The sequence below is a fragment of the Emys orbicularis genome, chromosome 10, assembly GCF_028017835.1.
Source record: "Emys orbicularis isolate rEmyOrb1 chromosome 10, rEmyOrb1.hap1, whole genome shotgun sequence".
Taxonomy (NCBI): domain Eukaryota; kingdom Metazoa; phylum Chordata; order Testudines; family Emydidae; genus Emys; species Emys orbicularis.
In genome coordinates, this window is record NC_088692.1 from 15,813,594 (window position 1) to 15,835,658 (window position 22,065).

At 39.7% G+C, this 22,065-nt stretch overlaps 1 protein-coding gene across 1 annotated transcript in view; it reads left to right on the forward strand.

Moving 5' to 3' along the window:
- Nucleotides 1–20,805, forward strand: part of USP42 (ubiquitin specific peptidase 42) — a 38,441-nt gene extending 17,636 nt beyond the window's left edge. The window contains exons 11-18 of the mRNA XM_065411723.1: nucleotides 1,671–1,771; nucleotides 2,337–2,490; nucleotides 3,208–3,954; nucleotides 4,890–4,981; nucleotides 5,777–7,297; nucleotides 11,018–11,340; nucleotides 15,570–15,661; nucleotides 20,767–20,805. Of these exons, the coding sequence (XP_065267795.1) occupies nucleotides 1,671–1,771; nucleotides 2,337–2,490; nucleotides 3,208–3,954; nucleotides 4,890–4,981; nucleotides 5,777–7,297; nucleotides 11,018–11,340; nucleotides 15,570–15,661; nucleotides 20,767–20,805 (3,069 nt within the window). The remainder of the gene's footprint in view (nucleotides 1–1,670; nucleotides 1,772–2,336; nucleotides 2,491–3,207; nucleotides 3,955–4,889; nucleotides 4,982–5,776; nucleotides 7,298–11,017; nucleotides 11,341–15,569; nucleotides 15,662–20,766) is intronic.
- Nucleotides 20,806–22,065: the final 1,260 nt, after the last annotated feature.

The following is a 22,065-nucleotide window of genomic DNA, read 5'->3' on the forward strand; positions in this document are numbered from 1 at the left end:
GCTTGAATAACTCTTGGCTTGATGTCTTTTGCTTTCAGTATCCACCTCCAATGCCATGCTATAGCACGGGTTCTCAAACAGGGTCACAAGGTTATTATGGGGGGGAGGGTCACAAGCTGTCAGCCTCCACCCCAAACTCCGCTTCACCTCCAGCATTCATAATAGTGCTAAATATAAAAAAAGTGTTTTTAATTTATAAGGGGGGGGTCGCACTCAAAGGCTTGCTGTGTGAAAGGGGTCACCAATACAAACGTGTGAGAACCACTGCATAGCACAAGTTATTTTCTGATAAGCTTTCTTTTATTCTCTGGGATGCCCAGTGTCCTTATGCCTGCTCATCCCAGACCCCTGAAAAAACTAAAACAACTCAGAGCTTACCTATCTTTCTTGTATTGGTCTGGTCTCAGTTCAGAGAATGAAAATTAAAATGGCTAGAGGTCTGGGCTTTAGTATAGCAAATCCTGGACTAGCATTATTAAAAAAGGCAAGATGATACTTGGAGCAATCTGATTTTAAAGCATGTGTCACTTAACATTTTAAAACTTTTTCATTGTTTTAGCAAACTTGTAAGTGTTCATGTCATCACTGTGACTTCCTCTCCTGATGAGGTCCTAAACTGCTGCTGCCCTAAGCAGTTATATGTTCAAAAGGAGCTATAAAGTTTAAGAAATGGTCAGACTCTATCTTTGCATTTGTCTGATATTTTTTGCACATAACTATTGAGAAGTAGAACTAATGAAAGGTTTTACACGGTTAACATTTAAGTAACAGATATTGAAAACATAATAAATTAAGAGTCATCCATGTTATAACATCCAGTATCTCAGATTGTGGCACAGAGAAATGCTTTGGTTGATGAGTAGACTTTCTGGACTAGAAAACTCTTCCACACACTAGTCCTGGACCAGTTATCCTGGTCCAACAGTGTCTTTTACTCTGTTTCCTTTTGAACCTTTGGCTCAGGATCCTGGCTCTAAATGATAGTTTCTTGTCCTTCCTTTCCGCTGGTTCCATTACTTTATCATACCGCTGCTGTGTCTGTAGTTTTGCATAAGATTAACAAAAGCAGTTTAAAGTAGAAGAGAACTGTCTCTTGCCTTCCTATAATACTGTAATATGCTGACGTAAATTAGCCTCTTCTGTCTGCTTCATATATGGTTATACTTCTGGTTAGACTCTCTGAGAATCTTCCTCTTACAGTAATTTTTAAAATAAACGTTCTTGCAGAGTTTGAGTATTTGCTAAGCAAAAAATTTACCTAGTTTCACAGATTATATTGTGCTTTTATTTGTTATGAATTTGTTGCCAGTTTTATTTAATGCCCCTTTATTCTTGTAGTATATGTGATTTGTTGTGTGGATCCTTGATGGGACAGTGTTTTAGCATAACAGGTGCTCTAAACAATAAAACTGCTCCTGAGAACAGTTCCCTTGCTAAAGTAAAATCTGCACTGGTGAAGGGGAACATTCACTAACAAATGTTAGTGGTAACAAATCTCTGTAGATAAGGGATTTAATTAAAAAAAAGAAAATCAGTAGTGTACATTACTATAATGAAAACGGCTATACTTTGGAGTGTTCTTTATTCTTCTGCAGCTTTTTAGTTTTCTGTGTTGTTTTTTCTAGCAGATGTTGTAACTGATTTAAAATATGTCATTGACTTATTTGCAGGCCAGTAACGGGCAGTGGTACCAGATGAATGATTCTATTGTGTCCAACAGTGACATCAGATCTGTGCTTAATCAGCAAGCTTATGTGCTCTTTTATATCAGGTAATATCAAGTACCAAAATGTGTTCAAGATTCAGTTACTTTCTTGTTCTTCATCATTTTTTTTCTTTTTCCTCTCCTGGGAAAAATTCCAATTTGGTTAATTCATCTCTGTCTACCCTAAAACTCCACCTATAGTTTAAGCTATAGAAGTTGTCCTTCCCTGCTTGACTTAATTTTTTTTTTTTTTTTTTTTTTTTGCTGGTGTAAGTTAAATGTCTGTCATCCTACACCCACCACTGAAAGAGTTATCTACAGAGTGAAGTGATGCCTTTATAGGTGGAGCATTTTGAATCTTCTGGATCAAATGCTGTGTAATTGGTTGACTTTGGGGGTGGGAGATTGAAGTGATGGGTGTTGTGAAGTTGAATTGCTGCTTGGGGTTGGGAAATTATAATCGGAGGTCTGTTATCTAACTTACGATTTGTAGCCTTGGTTAAAGTTTGTTTATTTAAAAAAAAAACAGTTTCTGTGAAGTATTAAACTGTGGGATGTGTCTAAAGCCTGGGCTAAGCAAAAGAACAAATCTGAATGAATGAATGAATGAATAATTATCTCATTTCTTCAGGTCCCATGATATGAAAAATGGAGGAGAACACCCCCATTCCATTCATACACCAGGACAGTCTTCTCCCCGTCCAGTTATCAGTCAGCGGGTGGTTAATAGCAGGCAGGGGGCATCAGGATTTATAGGACCACAGCTTCCTCCTCACATGATTAAGGTAATCTTCATATGTAGATAATGGCATCAACTTGATGGCCGGAGTTTTGTAAACAGCCTTTGTTTATTTGTTATAAATGTTCAGGATCTCAGATTTCCTTTCCCCACAATACAGCTCTGTGCGCAGTGCTCCTTCTGCAGCCTAAGCAGCTAGAAACACTTTCATAGAGACAAACACTGAAGTGTGCAAATATTACTTCCCCATTGCTTTGAACTTCAAACTAGGTGCCAAAAGTACTCAAAAAGCACAGTGTCAAAATATTTACTTTAAATAATACTTGAATTTATTAAAACTGAAATAATTTTAAAAATCCAACTTACTTGCTTTATTTATGCTGTTTCATCTTTTGCACTTCAGTTGAGATGGTGAAACCAGACTGGCTTGTTCTCAGTTATTAGTACAAATGTTCTAAGGTTTGCAAAGAATAGGGTTTTTTGTTTTGGATTTTTGTTTTGGTTTTGTATCTTACAATCAGCAAAGGATTGCCGTTGGTGTTAGCTTTTTAAAAAAACAAAACAAAATGTGAACACTGAAAATCTGTGAACAAAATGTGAACACTAAACTACCGGCAAGATTATATAACTCATATAGGGGTGTTTTCTGCTTAGCCACTGGGGCAGTTTGTAGAAATATCAAGTAAGCCCATTATGTCTTGGGATATTAAATGCTGTCTATCCACATGCACACATTTTCATAGTGATTTCTTTGTAATTACAGAATTCCAGTCATTTAAATGGAACTGGATCACTAAAAGAAACTCCAAGCAGTTCTGTGGCAAGTGCTAGCAATGTTACCCTAAACAGACCAGCTTCAGCTCCACCTTCAACTTCCATTCAAAATTGGACAATTAACAGACCCACTATTCCTGATCCTTTGAAAAAACAGAAAATCACTATCAGTATTCACAATAACAAATTGCCTACTCGCCAAACTCTGTCTCAACCCAACCTTCATAATTCTTTGGAGAATCTCAGCAAGCCTGTTCCTTCGTCCACGATTACAAATTCCTCTGCAGTAAAGTCTACCTCAAGTGCACCTACAATGTCAGTTGCTACTAAAGTATCTAAACAAACAACTCCTAGTGAATCTTGTTCTAAGCCATTAATGAATGGCAAGTCTAAACTAAACTCTAGTACGTTGGTCCCTTACGGTGCAGAATCTTCAGAAGAATCTGATGAGGAGTCGAAGGGATTAGTTAAGGAGAATGGCCACTCAAAATCTTTTAATGGAATTTTGATTGGAAATGTAGTTAGTACATTACAGAACTCTTGTTCTTCCTGTCAAGATGCTGAAGAGGTTGTATCCCAGCATGAACTGCCAAAAAATGTTACAGTTAATGGTGCTATTAGTATAGATAGTGATCCTGAAGAAAATGGATTGAAATTTGATGAATCTACTTGCCAAGTCAAGCCTGTTAAATCTACAGAAATTCCATTTTCTAAAGTGAATGGATTGCATGGAAAAGTGAGTTTTACATTTGTTTCTTCTAGACTGTCTCTTCGTGGCAGATTATAAATATGACTGTGATGCGCTCAATATTAAAATGTTCCTCATTCAGGCAAAGTTCAGAGGAAAATATACAACACAGGCTGCCGTCATAGCACTTTGTGCTGCAATCCCTTAGATCTTGCATACTAATCAGGGTTAAGCTGAATCAATACTTGCTAATCTCATTTCCACATCTGTAAAATGGAGAGAGCATGCATCTCTCTGTGGTGTCTTAATAATATTTAGCATTTATATAATGTTTTGCAAACACTAACTATTCTTCTTAGGTGGGTACAGTAAGCATTATGTTGTGCTCAGGTACCAGAGAGGTAGGAGTGCTAAATACTTGGCTATAATTCCATCTGGTAAAATGGGGAAACTGAAACATGGAGAGGTTAAGTGATTTACCTGAGGCTGTATAGCAAGTCAGGCTTAGGATCTGGGACTACAAAACCACACTGTTTTTTTATGTAAAACTTTGAGGTAGTAAAGTGCTCAGTGGTGTTGTCCCAGTGCATGTTGGGGGGCATTGTGTTAGGTGTGCAGTCTTTCCGATGAGACAAAAACTGTGGTGCCTGACTATCAAAGAACCTACGTCACTCTTTGTAAGAGGGGTGCTGTTTCTGGTATGTTGTCCAGATTTCATCTGATAGTTGTATTCTGCCTGTCTTAATTCCCCTATAGGTTAAAGTTTGTAGTATTGTATTGTACTTTTTCTTTTTCTAAATTGTGTGCTGTTAATGCTTGCAATATTGAATGTTAGGGTGCTGTGCCTACAGTGATCCATATGTATAGTCTGTATGTCCGATTATGATTGGAAAGTGCTCTAGGACTCTTTGGGCTGAGATGCTATGTAAGTTTGTATGATTGCTATCATTCCGTATGTTTTAACTCAGACCTTTTAATTGCAGATAATACCTACAGCTTTGCCACCAGTTCCTGAAGATAGAATTTTAGAGTCTTTCCGATATAACCAGTTGAAAAGCTTGTCAGAGGAAATAAGGTAAAATACACTTTGTCCAAATTAAGATTCCATACAAGTTTTATTATGGGTATACTAACTATTAATAATACTTAAATGGAAAGACTTAGCTCACTGTAGGAATACCATACCAAAACTAATAGTACTGAGAGCAGAACCTATGTTTGGCATTGTGCCTATTCTTCTTATATTTAAAAACCTGTTGATGCCTCATGGAAAACTTTGGAAAAACATTCTATGTAGAAACCATTCTGTCATATTGTCTATATTTTCTATATTCCTCTTCCCCTTTTTTTCACTCCTAGGGATGCATGCATGAACACGATATCTATTTATTAGTGTGGGTATAAGTATTTTTCGGTCTACCACACTTCTAAAATATGGGCAGCTCATTAGGAGTAATCCCAGCTGCTCTGCTAGGACACTGACCAGGTGAGTGTAAATTCCTGCCACCTGCCTTCCCTTGCCTCTGGGAGGGAGGGAGAGGGAAACCCACTATTACAACGTTTTTATTGTGGGGAAGGGCAAGCATAGCGAGTATGGTCATGAGTCAACGCAGCAAATAGATGGAGGGGAAGTAGGAGAACTGACAGGGTAGGTGCTCCTGAAGTGTTGCACGTAGAAAAGCAAGCAAAAGAGCTTCCCCGTGAGGAGGGAATATATTATAAGTAGATGTGTTTCTAAACAGAATGTCTTTCAGAGTTTTCCAGGAGTCAGATGTTTACCGATGAAAAGGATTTTACTCTTAACAATCATCACGTAGAGTATTTGTCTTATTTCTGTTGAAAGTCACAAATACATTTCTATTTTGTGCAGTGCAACTGGACTTGAAAAAACTTCCGAAAATGATGGTCATATAGAAACTTTAGTGAGTGGCAACAATACTGTTTCCTATGAGAAGTCTAGTAAAGTTCCCGCTAACCTTAGCTGCAATGTCCAGAATCCCTTTACTACATCAGAGGCTGAGACCATTTCTACCAAAGAAGAAATTGCCGAAAGTATTGTATCAAAAACTGATAATGCACATTCTGATATCAGTAGTCAGTGTAACACTAAGAAAATATCCCTGGGAATTGATGATGAATTCTCTAAACAGTGCGATCCCAAGGATTATGCAGATAAGATAAGAGGAACACAAGAGGTAAAAATGACTTTGAAGGAGAGCCCTCTGCACATCAAAGGGTCTGCTGAGACTGCAGAGAAATTGGGGCAAAGCCCTTTCATGAAGTCTGACAATGAATGTAGTTCTAAAAAACTTGTAGCTCTAAACATTAAAGATGAATGCCAAGAAACAAAGGAGAGTGCTAATAATTACACAGTACCACCTACTAATGACTCTTCTGCTACAAGGTTGGATAAAGTTTTAGAGAGTCATTCTTCTAAAGAAAACGATGGACTGAATGGTAATGAAATATGTGAAGAAAATAAGGATAAGCAAAAAATTAAGTCTCATTCTCCAGTCAAGGAAAAAAATTGCACCCCCAAAAAAATTGACAAAGGGCATTACCGTACTAAGAGAGAGCGCTCTGAAAGTGAAGAGCAGGAGAAGCCAACCAAACGCAAACCAGATGACGATTATTCCAAAAAAAGGCAATCCTACAGCAAGGAGAGTATGAAGCAAGATGGCTATAAGCAGGAGCACTGCAATGGAAATAAGTACAAACTTACGCATAGTGAAAGAAACAGCCCTGATAATGGCAGAAGTTTAGGAAAATACACCTATTACAGATCCCGAAGTAGAGGGAAAACTGATCAGGAGAGGAGTAGATATTACCATTCTAAAAGGGAAAGATCTTGGAGTAGGGAAAGATATTACCAAGATATACCAAGGAGATGGGACAAGTGCAGATATTACAATGATTATCATCCTTCTTATGCAGCAAGAGATGGTAGAGAGAGAAAATTCTTTCATGGGGACAGAGACTACGACAAATCAAGTCAGGTTTACAACAGTAGGTCATATAGGGATTATTATTACACAAGCAGATGGAATCATGAACCAGTAGCTAAAGAGAGAGAGAAACATCATTTTGGCAGCTCCAAAATAGATTTATATAATTGCTCAGCTCCCTCTCAGCACTCTGAAAAATATTCCCATGAAAAATGTGCATCCATGTCTGAAGAAAACAATTCAAGTTTTGAGATGTCTTGCCACAAATATGAATATCTAAAAGACAGAAAAAGAAAATGTGCTAGTCTAGAAGGTAGTGACAGTGATATGGAAAAGAAACACAGGAGTTTGCAGAGTGAGCCAACGGAAGAGCAAAAAGTGAAAAAACACAAGAAGTCAAAGAAAAAAAAGAAGTCCAAAGATAAACACCGAGAGAAAGATGAGAGGTAAGCAAGAGAAACTTTTATTTACAATGTTCTAAACAAACTCCTCCTCCTAATTTGTCTCTGGCTGTTTCCCTGGTCTTCCCCTTTTTTTCCATTGCTTCTGAGCCCATTGCACTGTAAAATCTGTCAGGGGAGATCATGTTAGTTTGATGTGTCTTGCGTAGATGGGATCAAACCATGTTGTTGAGTTGTGTGAGAGCTTTGGAACAGGATCAAACAAATAATGTTCTAAACATTTGTAAACAGACCCTGACTAAGTTTATTGCACACTTTTCAAAACAGGCTATGGTCAAACTTGGGTAGGCAGGCCATGACATAACTTTTCCTCCCAAAGTAGAGATGGGCTAAATTTGTTCGCACCAAATGGTAGCCTGGAATAGAGAGGTGCAGTCATACAGCTTTTCTTTTAACTGAATGGAAGCTGTATGTGTCCTGTCACAAGTCTAGATGGGTGTGGAGTACACAGGATCAGTTCATGTGTATAGGAAAAGGAGGTTTGGAGAGACACTAGTGCTTCTCTGCCTTCTCTATCCAACAAAATCAGCTGTATTTTTGTCAGAAAGGAGTGTAGGTACAGTGAAGTACAGCATGACAGTAAGGTAGAGAAGGCAGGGAAATACTGATGCTTTCCCTCTTCCTTCCTTCCTTCTGAACCCTTGAGTTGATCCTGAGGCCCTCTGCCTGGACTCCACTACTCTTAGCAAACCCTGTCCAAGAAGAATCTCTTACCCCTCCATTAGAAGGCTCATGGTTGCACTGGGATTCTTCCTTGCACAAGGCAGCAATCTCAGACAGTCCAGGGAGCCACTTTTATCCTACAGCCCCCCAACTACACTCAACTGCAGGCCTGAAACCCCTTCTGTCTCCCACAGAAACCAGTAATATCCTCTGTTGATTTTTATTGCAGAAAAGGAAACTTATAGCAAGTCATAACTTTACTTAGGCTTTGTGAAATAAGAAGCCTGAGAGTTTGTTCAGAGGCCCCCCAAAAAGTCAGAATCACAAGTGAAACTTCAAAAAGGTGGGATTTAAAATTGCTTAGAATTCCTACATTACAGAAGTGTGTGTTATGAAAACAAGGTAGAAAATTAGTTTTGCTTCCTAAGTGATCTGTGTGAAGCTTATTGCTAATTTAAGGGACTACAGTGCTGGTTTTCATGTGTTTGCAACTTAACTAAACGGTGGAGCCACTATGGTACCTCACTGCTCAGGAGTACTATGTGATAATGCTTTCCTGTCATAGCAGAGAAATTACATCGTGTTTTGACCCTTCTACTGACAGCCTCATGTTTTAAGTCCACTTTCATATTTATTCTTAATTGCTAGATTATTTATAATTTGATTTTAAATATTATAAAACGCATAAAGATGGACCAGTTGGATCACTTGATGGACTGAAGTCCATGATTATGGCTGGGAGTGAAGAAAATGTTGTACTACTTTGGCCTGGTCTACACGGAGGGGGGTCGATGTAAGATACGCAACTTCAGCTACGGGACTAGCGTATCTTATTTCGACTTACCTCCCGTCCTCACGGCGCGGGATCGATGGCCGCGGCTCTCCCGTCGACTCCGCTACCGCCACTTGTCCTGGTGGAGTTCCGGAGTCAAAGGGAGCGCGTTCGGGGATCGATATATCGCGTCTAGACGAGACGCGATATATCGATCCCCGATAGATTGATCGCTACCCGCCGATACGGCGGGTAGTCTGGACGTACCCTTTGAGTTGCACTCTGTTATACAGTTCCTTATTTCATATTGTGTGAAAGTAAGCTATGGATACCTTGGCTGCCAGCAACTAGTGTATTTTCAGTGTTATAAAATCATGGCCCTCTGTGCTCTATTGCACAATGGGACCAAATTCTATGGCAATAGTCACTACATTCCACAGCAGTGTTAATTTATTGTGCTGTCATGAAATTCTTTTCATTCCCATCTCCCACCCACCCCACATATAACTATGGTTCATTGTTGGAATCTATTAAGTTGACTTAAAATTGGTGGATGATTAGATTAGGGGGTAGTTTTTGCTTTGATCACCAGGTGGTTCCTCTCCAAACCCTGGGGCTTAGCTGCTGCACTTTTCTCCAGCCAGCCTCCAGCCAGCCCAGTTAATCAATCTACACTTCTGATTCCTCCCATTCCCTTGCTGCATATTGGGCTCTGGCTCTAACACTACTACTCTTGGTGCCTGACTCTGTGGAACAATACAGGGAGCACGCACTGTAATCCAGTTATCTCCTTCTTTGGGGAAAGCTGGCCACAATTGGTAGCTTTTGGCAGGATAAAGGGACAGAAAATAAATTATCAAAATGCTGAATTCCATGGCAGCTTGGAATATTCTATAGCCACATAATTGCAAAGTCCAGAGGATCCTGACTGAGATGCCTGTGTTTTATAAGGTCTACAGGCTCAGGCAGGCATTGCTCTGCATTGGTCTGCTGTCTGTTTACAATGTCAAGGTTATTTTCTTAGCCATAAGGATTAGAAATATAATTTATTTTAAATGAAAACTCAGATTCTGGAGTCCATTTCTGCAGCAGAGTCTGAATTCTGTAGCTCTGGAATCACTGAATACATAGGTCTCTGTATATAATTCATTCTGTCTCTTAATGTTCCAAAACTGTTTTTCACACTAAAAAAGGGTAGTGAGCTGGCTACATGTAGCCTGTTCTCTTGTAATACCCTCTTAATTTAAGAACCCAATAAGTACTACTAGTCTCTTATTTTTGGATACTTGGTTCGTATTCTGATGTGGGTTCACTGTACTTATCCTGACTCTTCAGAAAAATGACTTAATTGACGTGTGTGTGAAGGCATCTTGTGAATACAGAACACTTTTCATTGTGTTGGAAATACAAAATAACATGTAATACAGTATACCTGCATTAAACTAGAAAAGCAATATCTCCCAGTAACAGTTTGAGTATTTCTCCTCTCCATCCCATTGTTCTTCCTTCTAATCAGAAATTAAAAGCAAGTATGTAGTAGTCATGGAGAGTGAAGACATGCACAGGTTCCCCTCATAATGAGCTGTGCTTTCCCTCAGGAGGCAAATGATGCAAATTGTGTCTGATGCTTGCCAGGTTGCTCCCATATATGATATGAGAGTGTTTCTAAATGGGGGGGTAGGGAGGTTAAATAGACAAACTGAGAACTGATTTTTAAAAAAACTTCAATGTGTGATCATCTTGATAATTTAGTCTTACATCAGAGGGCTGACCTCTATGTAGTGTTTGATAGGTATAGAGTTCAATATTTTGTTCTAATCAGTGGCATATGTTTAAAACGCTCCCTTTTGAAAAAGAAACCCTTGAGAAAAGGACAAAAGTTTATTTAGCTTGCCACTAACTTGGGGATGAAAATGGAGAATGCTTAACTATTTCCTTGCTGCTGAACACAGCTGATCCGTTATGCAAAGTGCATTACCCGATGTATTGAGTATTCCACTGTTTTCAGCAGAGCAGCACAGATGCTGGAGGAAAGGAACAGCACCACAGCTGTTAAGAAAATAAGATGTGCTCTTTATTTTGAGCTTTAGCCAGCCAGATTTTAGTAGATATGACCTGTGGCCAAATTTAGAACAATAATATCTTTTCTATGCATGTGCCTAACTCCCTCAAAAATTAATAAATTGTATATGTATAAATAGTGTAATATGTTTGTAACAATAGTGTAAGCATCACATTTGTTTTCATATTAACTTGTATGTTTTTTTCAGACATCGCCAGGATTCAGACTTCTCTGGGGCCTGCTCTGATTCTGACATCCACAAACATAAGAAAAAGAAGAAGAAAAAGAAGAAACATACAAAGAAATCTGAGGGCTTTATTGAATATTTAGATCCTAATATCCAGAAGGCTGCTGGCTCTGAGACTAATAAGACATGGGAGAAAAAAGAATTTCATTGTACGGATGACCCTCCATCTGAAGAATATAGTAAATGGCCTCATGAGGGAGGGGATGCTGATTCCTGTCATAAAACAAAATACATAGGAGGAGGCCAGGAAAATAGCTATCACATATCTAAAGAGTATAGCAAAGGTAAGAGACCATTAGAAATTAATGGGATTTCTATTTTTTCAAATAGAGAAAAATATTTGAAGTAATTTTAAGTGCTTTGTAATAAATATACAATATGTCACATCTTCCAGACAGCAAGCAACACAATTATGTTGGATAATTTCTTCAGTTTTGTATATCTGTGAAATAAAGTAGATAAAATTAGCGATTTTTACTTACCCTGGGTTATTGACTAGATAGTTGCTGTCATCAGCATGTTTGTTACAAGAAATCCTGGGGCAGCTCATATTGATGAGTTGTAGTATGAGTTTACATCAGGTAGGGAGGGGAAGAATAGCATTGTTGCTATTGTCTATTCTGCCTGTGTCAAGTCTGCTTAATTTAAATATTTTTGCCTTTTGGGTTTTTTTCCTGAGCACAGTAAATATTTTTATACTAATTTGTGTACTTTTATAATTATTATTATTTATTTATTTTTTTGGCGAGGGGAGATGGGGGAAGTCCAAAAAATTTTGGAATCCAGTAATCCTTGACCAACAAAGTCTCTATACAAAACTATTCATCATATATAGGGCCCTATCAATTTCTCAGTCATAGGATTTTAAAAATCATAAATTTCATGATTTCATCTATTTAAATCCTGAGATTTCAGAGTGTTGTAACTGTAGGAGTCCTGACCCAAAAAGGAGTTTGGGGAAGGGAGGTTCCACAAGGTTATTGTAGGGGTGGTTGTGGTACTGCTACCCTTACTTCTGCACCGCTGCTGGTGGCGGTGCTGCCTCAGAGCCGCAGCTGAAGAGTGGCGGCTGCTGGCCAGGAGCCCAGCTCTGAAGGCAGAGTAGCTGCCAGCAGCAGCACAGAAGTAAGGGTGGCATGGTATGATATTGCCATCCTTACTTCTGCGCTGCTGCCTGCAGAGCTGGGCCCTCAGTCAGCAGCCGCCAGCTCTGAAGGCAACAGCGCAGAAGTAAGGGTGGCATGGTCTGGTATTGCCGCCCTTACTTCTGCGCTGCTGCTGGTGGGGCACTGCCTTCAGGGCTGCCGCACTCCTGCCACCCAGCTCTTAAGTCAGTGCAACCCTCCAAAATAACCTTGTAACCCCCCTGCAACTCCCTTTTGGGTCAGGACTCCCAATTCGAGAAATGCTGGTCTCCCCCCATAAAATCTGTATAGTAGAGAATAAAAGCACACAAAAGACCAGATTTCATGGTCCATGATGCGTTTTTCATGGCCGTGAATTTGGTAGGGCCCTAATCAGATAAAAAACTACCAATGGATGTGTTTACCTACGTTATCATGTGGGAAATTGGATTCTAATTCATCAATTCTTTTCTGAGCAGGCAAGTGGGAGGAAAGCCTTATGTTGCTCTGTAATAATTCCTCTGGCCATATTGGAAGCATTGGTGACTGGCTAAGGGAATAACTCCTTGCATAAGGGAATGGATAGCACTGTGTTGTTGTAATTAGTGAATCTTGTGACTAAAGGAGATGAAGGAAATAAGGGAGGATGATTTAAATCAAAATAACAAATCACCAACTCTAACTTGATTTAAATCAGCAAGCAGGAAATCTTGACATAAATTACAGATTTTAATTTTGTTTTGCATTTGGGACTGGACTTGGATTTGAGACCTGGGTTCTATTCCCAGCTCAGTCACTGGTCTGCTAGGTGACCTTGGGTACCTCATCTGTAAAATGGGGAGAATGATGGTTACATCCTTTGTCAAGTGCTTTGAAATCTACTGATAAATGCTGTATAAGACCTAGGTATTTGCACTTCTAAGTTACTTTCCTAGAGAAAGGTTCAGTGTCATTGATTAGCATGTTTAAATGGTTATACTAATTTGCAATCAAATACTGCTTTTTACACTAAATGTTATACTTTTGCTAAACAGGAGGATACACTGCATCTATACACCTTTAAAAAATTATATAGCTTAACGTGTGTGTATATGTATATATATATACACATATATATAAAAACAATTAATTATATTTTTGTTAGAAAATGAAAAGCTCATTTCTATGTTCTTTGTATTAAAGTGCATTTGGATGGAATTTTAACGTAAAAAAATTACACTGTTTTTAGTTAAATAAAACTACTGTACATGTGCTGGATGTATAAAGTTTACCAAACTGTGTAAAAATGTAAAATCATTTCGAACTGATTTTATTAAACACAGGAAATATTTACTGTAGTTAGTGACTATTTCTAGTTACCGTGGGCCAGATTTTCAAAGGTATTTAGGCACCTAAAGATTCAGATAGGGGCCCAGTGGGATTTTCAGAAGTGCCTAAGGACAAGGTAGGAACATCATGCCCATTGAAATTAACAGCCAATGAAATCAATGGGAGTTGCATGCCCAACCTGCTTAGGTACTTTTGAAATCCCATTAAGCCCCTATCTGCGGGTACGTCCTACTACCCGCCGTATCGGTGGGTAGCGATCGATTTATCGGGGATCGATATATTGTGTCTCGTTAAGACGCGATATATCGATCCCCGAACACGCTCCCCGTCGACTCCGGAACTCCACCGGAGCGAGTGGCGGTAGCGGAGTCGACGGGGGAGCCGCGGCCGTCGATCCCGCGCCATGAGGACCCAAGGTAAATCGATCGATCCCTTCCACCACCCCCACCACCCCCGCCCCAGTGTAGACCAGCCCTGCATCTTTAGGCCTAAATACCTTTGAAAATCTGGCCCATTGTCCAGGTTTTTACAATGAGTAGATCTCCTCCTTTCCCAGATACTTTTTATTTATAGAGTGGAAGAGAAAAACAAGCTTTCCTACTTTGTCAGCTCCCATTCAGTTTCTCAACTTTGAATGAACTAGTCCAAATGAAGAAAATATTCTCTGCATTTGCTAGCTAAACTGAAAGTAATTAAGGCAAAAGCTTTTCTGCACAACAGAAACTGAAAGTACTGATATTTGGGAAAATGTAAATCACTCCATTGTAAAGACTGAAAATAATAGGTACTTAATGCAATACATATTGTTACAAAGCTTGAGTTGGCCCTAAAAGTTAGATATTTTCCTCCTGATTCTGTATATAATTAAAAAAGCAGCACCGTTTATTTCCTTTAAACTTGAGGAGGGCTCATAGATGCACCATATTTTTTATTTAAATTATTTTAATAGATTATAGAAATTGTCATAATTTCATATTTAATTTTAAATGGATTTAAGAATTATTTACTTTAAATTAAAAATCTGACTTTTCTTTAAAAAAAAAAAAAAAAAAAAAAATTTTACCCACCCTTTTGCAAATACAAGAAACCATGTAAGGGAGAAGCAAAAAGATGGTCAGCAGTGCACCACCCAGAGAATCCCTGCTCCAAAGAGGTCAAGAATTAAGGAAGATTTAAGATTGGACACATTAGAAGTCTTCCTGTGGGGATGTATTAGTTGTTTTATTAATTGCTGTATAAACTCAATTAAGGTCCTTGAAGTAGTAGTTTTTTAAATAATGCTTTGCTCTTATAATTCTTTTTATCTGAAGATTTGAAATTACTTCATAAATCTGGATCAGTATCATGACCATATTGCAGATAGGGAAACTGAGGCATGAAGGTTAACTGATTTGCCCAGGGTCCTTGCAGAGCTGGGACTTGAATCCGAATCAGACTCCCAGTCCAATGTTCTATCAACTGGAATATACTTTCTTGGGATTGCATGAAGACAGAATGGTAGTTTGACAAATTAGGATTGGGGGAGTATTTCATGTAGAGGGGTGACATGGTCAAATGCACATAAATGGAGGAGATTAACAAGGTATTGAAACTGGTATAGTTAGTTGGTGCAGGATTTGAGTTAGGGGATGAGGTCTGAAATGTAGGTAAGGACAGAGTTGTGAAGGGCTTTGAAAGGTACGAATGAGTAGTTTAGTTTAAACTTGATGTGGTGGTTAATTGGAGAACCAGTGAAGGAATTCAGAGAGGACAGTAAATTCACTCTGATCAATCAGGAAGATAATTTGGAAGCTGCATCTTGGACAGATTGGGAAGGAGTGAAGTAAGGGAAGAAAATTTCAGTAATCAAGATGGGAGATGATGCTATGTGACGTCCAGATACAGATTAGTAGCAATCCAATAAAACATCTTATTAACAAAGGCTGCCAAAATGAGTCACTTCATTAGAAACACTGCCCCAGTAACAATTTGTTTATACTAAGAGTGCTGACTTGTTAATCAAAATAATGCTAGTTTGTGATAAGTGGGTTTTGTTAACATTGAAATATTTTCTATTTCAGCTATAGACCTACTTTGTCATAAGGACCATGGACACACAGTCATTAAATCTTTGGATGGCAACTTTGCATACACAGATGAAACCAGATGGAAAGTATGTTAAATTCCTGTGATTCTATTTCATTTTGGGTATAATAATACACACAAATTGGCTGCTGCGGGCTTTTTCCCTATTTTTATTACCATAAGAGATCAATTTGACATCTCTCATATAGAACAAAAAATACAATCCTAATTTGGATTCTAAATGTAATACGTGTTGGACTCTCTCCTACTGCTCTCGCCTAACACCAATATACCAGATGGCTTTGAATGAATGTTTTTTAACCCTTCGGCATCAGCCGTAGACTTGATGAACCATACAGCTATCAGTGGCTGAAAATTAAGTTCTTGACAAAATTTTCTTGTTTAAAATAACTTTTTCTTATGAAAATGTTCATAAACTAACTATTTAGTACCATCTTTAGATCAGAGAAATTTAGATATAGTTCCAGGTATCCAAATACCAAATATGTATAGTAACAGATTAATTTCAAAGTCTAATTTTATTTTTACTTGTATTGCTGTAGATTGGTACAGATTAAGAGTTGTTTCCAAAAACTAAGCACCAATTGCTAGACACTAAAAATCAGGGACTGAATAGAGACACTGGATTCATGGTTTATTATAGGGATGGCCCAACCGTGGCTCCTGAGCTGCATGCGGCTCTTGTACAGTTAGTGTGGCTTGTGGAGCCCCCTACACCCCCCCCCCATTTCTGCTTACCACCCTGGAGGTGGGGGGGGGGGATCTTGGGGCTCCTGCCCTGCGGCAGGGTGGTGGGGCTTGGGGATTCTGCCCTGCGCAAGGCCCCAAACCCCACCACCCCACAGCAGGGCAGTAGCCCTGAGCCCCAGCAGGCACACCTGGCTCTCGTACTTCTGAAAATTATTGTATGTGCCTGGGAGGGTCAGGCCACCCCTGGCTTATTACAACAATCTGTAACCCACTAACACCCTATTTTTGTCCTATGACTGCAGAGGTGTTAACAGGCCACTCTATTTTGAATGGTCCCTTAGAATAAACCCTAACTACTTATGCTAAACAATCTGTTCCACCTTGCATTTAGCTGTGACACTGAGGGCTTGTCTGCACTGGCACTTTACAGCGTTGCAACTTTCTTGCTCAGGGGTGTGAAAAAACACTCCCCTGAGCGCTGCAAGTTTCAGTGCTGTAAAGTGCCAGTGTAGACAGTGCACTAGTGCTGGCAGCTATTCCCCTCGTGGAGGTGGGTTTTTAATAGCGCTGGGAGAGCTCTCTTCCAGTGCTATTCCGCAACTAAACAAGCGCTTTAATATTGGTAGTGAAGACATGCCCTGAGTATCTTTCCCAAACCTGAAGAAGAGACTCTGTATGGTTCAAAAGCTAGTCTCTCTCATCAACAGAAGTTGATCCAATAAAATATTACCTCACCTACCTTGTCTCCCTAATATCCTGGAACCAACAAGCTACAACTATACTGTATACACCAATTGATTGTAGTACTTACCCAGGATTTTGTTTTTTCTCAACACTAGCACAGCAGTGCTCTGTAAAGTAGCAACTGAATTATACTGGTTTTATAACAGCTGAGATTTTGCCAACCTGTTTTCCTCTCTTGTAGGTGAGTGAAAAGTAATCCTTGCAGAAAAAACTCACTAGCCACAGGCAAGTTGTATTTGTCAATCTTCAGTATTTTTTATGTCCTTGGTATTTGGGTGAGGGGAGCTCTGTTGCTAACAAATTGTGGCCTGAAGATGCATATAACTTTGAGGTGAAAAATCAGCATCTTACTGCCCACTCTAATGGTCAAAGAGTGTTGGCAGTGTCATTCTAGCATAGATAACAAGTAAACTTCAGCATCTCAAAAGTTGTGAGCTGCATTGTGTGTTACTGCTGGAGGATTATTAACACAGTGAGACATTCCTTTAAACTTGATTTAAATTGTGGTGATCTGCTAGTCTTCCTATTGGAATGACTCTTCGTTTATTTATTTATTTTTAAAAGCAGCTGTTTCTATGGCTTAATGTAAACTGCAATTACACTAAGGCTTTGTCTACACTAGCACTTTTGTCAGCAAAATTTTTGTTGGTCAGGGGTATGAAAAAAAACAACACACACCTCTGACCGACATAAGTTTCACCAACTAAAGCACTGGTGTGGACAGTTCTCGGTTAGTGGGAGACGCTCTCCTGCTGACATAGCTACCGCTGTTCATTGGAAATGGTTTAATTATGCCAGTGGGAGAGCTCTCCTGCCAGCATAGAGCGGCTACATGGGAGACCTTATAGGGGCACAGCTGGGCCACTGTAAGGTCTGTAGTGTAGACCTAGCCTAAGAGTAACGTTCTGCACTGAAAAGTCCCTTCAGGACAAGAGATGGAGGTTAACTGTAGAGGGAGAAACTACTAACGATGGAAATGGGTTCATAATATCTAGAAATATTTTGAGTGAGGATATTGAAAACAAGGTATTTGTAGATCTTGGTATCCAGGGGCTGCCCTCAGATTCCTAAAATGTAGGTAGTTGCCATAGTTCCCCTCTTCTTCAGTGTGAGAAGCTGATCAACTGCAGATTTCTATTGCTACTATCTAAATTCCAGCAAGCCATTTCTGTCCCTCTGCCAAGGAAGCAAAGCAGTAGCAATATAGCTCTTTATATTAATTTGATTGAAAAATCCATGTCTATATACACACTGGTAGTTACCACAGAAAGGTAACATTTTAATGGTATCATTTTCTCTTCCCAAGAACTAACAAGTATCTCAAATAGCACAGTTTGAGAAATGTGGACTTTTTAATGGGAAAAGTGTAGGTGCAGTCCTCGCTGTTCCAAAGCCTATATAGTCCAGTTTTAGATAAGAAAATAGAAGGCAGAGCACAGAAGAAAAATTATAATCAGATTTTAAAGGATTTTGTCTGTAATGAATGAGAGTTGGCCAGCAGGTGGCAAAATTGGTTCAGTACAGACAAGTAAAATCTATGGAAAGGAAGCAAGTGTGTGTTAAATAAATCACCAAATGCGTTGTTTTTGTGTGTGTTGTGATTTATTGTGGTGTAGGGCAGAAGTGTTACAGTAACAAAATCCAAAAAATTATATTCCATCTTCAAAATACTGCCCTGCACAATAGGCAGGATGATACCGTTGTGGTGACAGTGCTGGGCAGAGTAACCTCCTAAGTCTGAGGAATTTTAACCTTTTCATATACTTAAGGAAATCAGTTGGCTTTATTTAGACCAGGGTGGGCAAACTTTTTGGCCTGAGGGCCACATCTCGGTATGGAAATTGTATGATGGGCCATGAATGCTCACGAAATTAGGGGCTGGGGTGCAGGAGGGGGTGAGGGCTCCTGCTGGGGGTGTGGGCTCTGGGTTGGGGCCAGAAATGAGGAGTTCAGGGTGCAGGAGGGGGCTCCGGGCTGGGGCAGCAGGTTGGGGTGAGTGGAGAGTGTGGGGTCTCCAGCTGGGAGTGTGGGCTCTGGGGTGGGGCTGAGGATGAGGGGTTGGGGGTGTATGAGGGTGCTCTGGGCTGGGACCAAGGGCTTCAGAGGGTGGGAGGGGGATCAGGGTTGGGGTGTAGGAGAGGGTCAGGGTGCAGGCTCCGGGCGGCACTTACCTCAAGCAGCTCCCGGAAGCAGTGGCATGTCCCCCCTCTGGCTCCCACACGGAGGTGTGGCCAGGTGGCTCTGCATGCTGCCCTGTCCAGAGGTGCTGCCCCTGCAGCTCCCATTGGCTGCAGTTCCTGGCCAATGGGAGCTGCGAGGGCGGCACTTGGGGCGGAGGCAAGGTGTGGAGCCCCCTGGCTGCCCCTACGCATAGGAGTCAGAGCAGGGACATGCCTCTGCTTCCGGGAGTCGGATGGTGCCATGGCACATGTGGATCGGGGCAAGCCTCAGGGAGCGGGAGCTCGAGGGCCAGATTAAAACATCTGAAGGGCTGATTTGGACCCTGGGCTGTAGTTTGCCCACCCCTGATTTAGACTGTAGAAAAGGATGAGACAATACAAAGCATTAAGCAGTTTCTGAATGATGAGTTAACTCAAAAGGATGGAACAATGCTTGGAGAGGGTATGAAAATCAAACCAAGTTATAGGGCTAACTAGCTGATGGGATGCACATATGAGTACAAGACAAGAGTGACAGTGGAATTGAGAGCCATTATCTTGGGTTGGGATCTTGTCAGATTTCATAAACTAAATGGCTGAAGCTGGCTAGTGATTGGACTGGAGGCTTAAAGAAATCCAGGTGCTGCATAAAACAGAACTTTTGACTTTGAGTGGCATTTGTCCCTCTGTCCTTCTTAAATCAGGGCCCGAGCACGTTGCTGGAGGTGTCATTTTTTGGGGGAAAGCTTGACCATGATAGATCATTAATGAAACCAGGGCATTTAATGTTTGGAATGTCTTGGCTAAATTCCAACCAGGTTTGCCTACCTAGGATTAAACTCAGCAACCTTGTAAGTTGAGGACAGCGTTGGTTGCATTCAGTTTTGAAATCCTTCTGTTTTGATATGTGGTTCAGAGCTGTAGCTACACATGATATGGAGCACCTGCAACTTCAGGCCTTAACTGTTGTTCAGAAATCAAAACAGGAATCTCGAGAAGTAGTAGAGAGGTATTTACCTGTATAGCTGGCAGTGGTGCAGCCACTACTGGAATACTCTGTGCAGAAATATGGGCACCAGAACAAGAAGAATGTTGATAAATTGGAGAGGGTTGAAAGCAGAACCATGAGAATGATTAAAGGATTAGAAACCTGCCTTCTAGTGATTGAGCTCTTTCAGTCTATTTATTTAGATTAAAGAGAAGGTTAATGGGTGACTTGATTACAGTCTATCTACATGGGAAGCAAATTTAATAATGGGCTCTTCAATCTAGCAGCGACGGCATAACATGATCCAATAGCTGTCTGTTGAAACTAGACAAATTCCAACTGGAAATAAGGTGTACATTTTTAACCATGAGAGTAACTCCTGGAACAACTTACCAAGGGTCATGGTGGATTCTCCATCACTGAAGTTTTAAATCAAGATTGGATGTTTTTCTAAAAGATATGCTCTAGGAATTATTTCAGGGAAGTTCTGTGGCCTGTGTTATATAGAAGGTCAGATTAAATGGCCTTGGAATCTGATTTTGTGTTGAAATTTCATATCAGGAAATGACGCTTCCTCCTCTTGTCTTTCAGATTCAAAGTGTGTTGATGGAAGCCATCCCTACAGTTTAAACTATATTTATAACAGAACAATTAACTCTTCAATCCATAACTGGTGCTTCAGAATACTGTACAGGATTTTACCATGGAAGAACTTTTTTTAGTTTTTACCTTGAGACTTTTTTTTAAAATTTACCCATAATCCAAAAGGATGGAAACTTTCTACAACTGCTGAACATTGTAAATATCACACTGAAAATAATGCCCTGGAATAGAACATCTCAAATGCTGCTTAATTACAGACTCAGGTTGATTATGTGTTATTCATGTAATATTACTCCACGTTAAACTTCTGGTGCAAGCGACTAGAAAACCACAACTGACAGTCTGTATATTTAATTTAAAGACTTATTCACAAGCTTTCAGATAACTAGAATATCTCTGATATCTGACACTAGAAACTAATTTACTTCACACTTTAGCTGTATTCAAGCTTTGAAGAAAAACTTACAGAAAAGTTCTGGTTTGGAACTTTGTGAAACATACCACTCAACATACACAGTTCTGAATGTATCTCCGAGACTATTTGTATACCCTCCCATATGTTTTTGTTACTTTTTTATATAGTGTCACTTGTCTTGACTGATTGGTCTCAGTTGTCTGTTTTGTCCCTTTAAAGTTACAGACAAATTCATACTGTGATTTTATTTTTATTATGAAATGCTATCAAACTGTGATACTTATAATTCACTGGTCCTGCATCAGGAGATGGAGTGGGGAAGCTGTATTAAATACAGTTCATCTGTATAATCTGTCTGGTTTATACAAGCTGTGTTGTTCAGAGATGTCTAAAGTTTGATCTTTGTTTTTTTTAAAGATAAAGCACTTGCCCCACTGTAAATACATAGCATGTAAAATTTATATAGTATATAAATACAGGAAAGTCAAAAGAGCTTTTTACACTGTTTACTTCTTGAGTTATTCAACTTCTACCCATTAGAACAGTGCACTGAAGGGCTGAAAAGCTTAATTGTAGCTCTACCTTAATGTAAGATGATAAAGGGGGTGTGGTCAATGCTCAAATATATTTGTCCTTTAAATGATTGCATTGATTCATGTTAGCAGAGGGGAATGACAATTCTTCCACCTGTTCCTAATATTCTATTTTTCACCACGTTATGACTGCCTATGGTGCTTCTGCTGTTCCCTGTGAAAGGCCTTAAGACCGAGCTTGTCATAAATACACTTCTAACTCTCCGCTCCTTCCCTGTGGCAACAAATCATGTATTTACATGAAAAGTATTAGCTCAGTTGTGAGAAAGTAAACTTGTA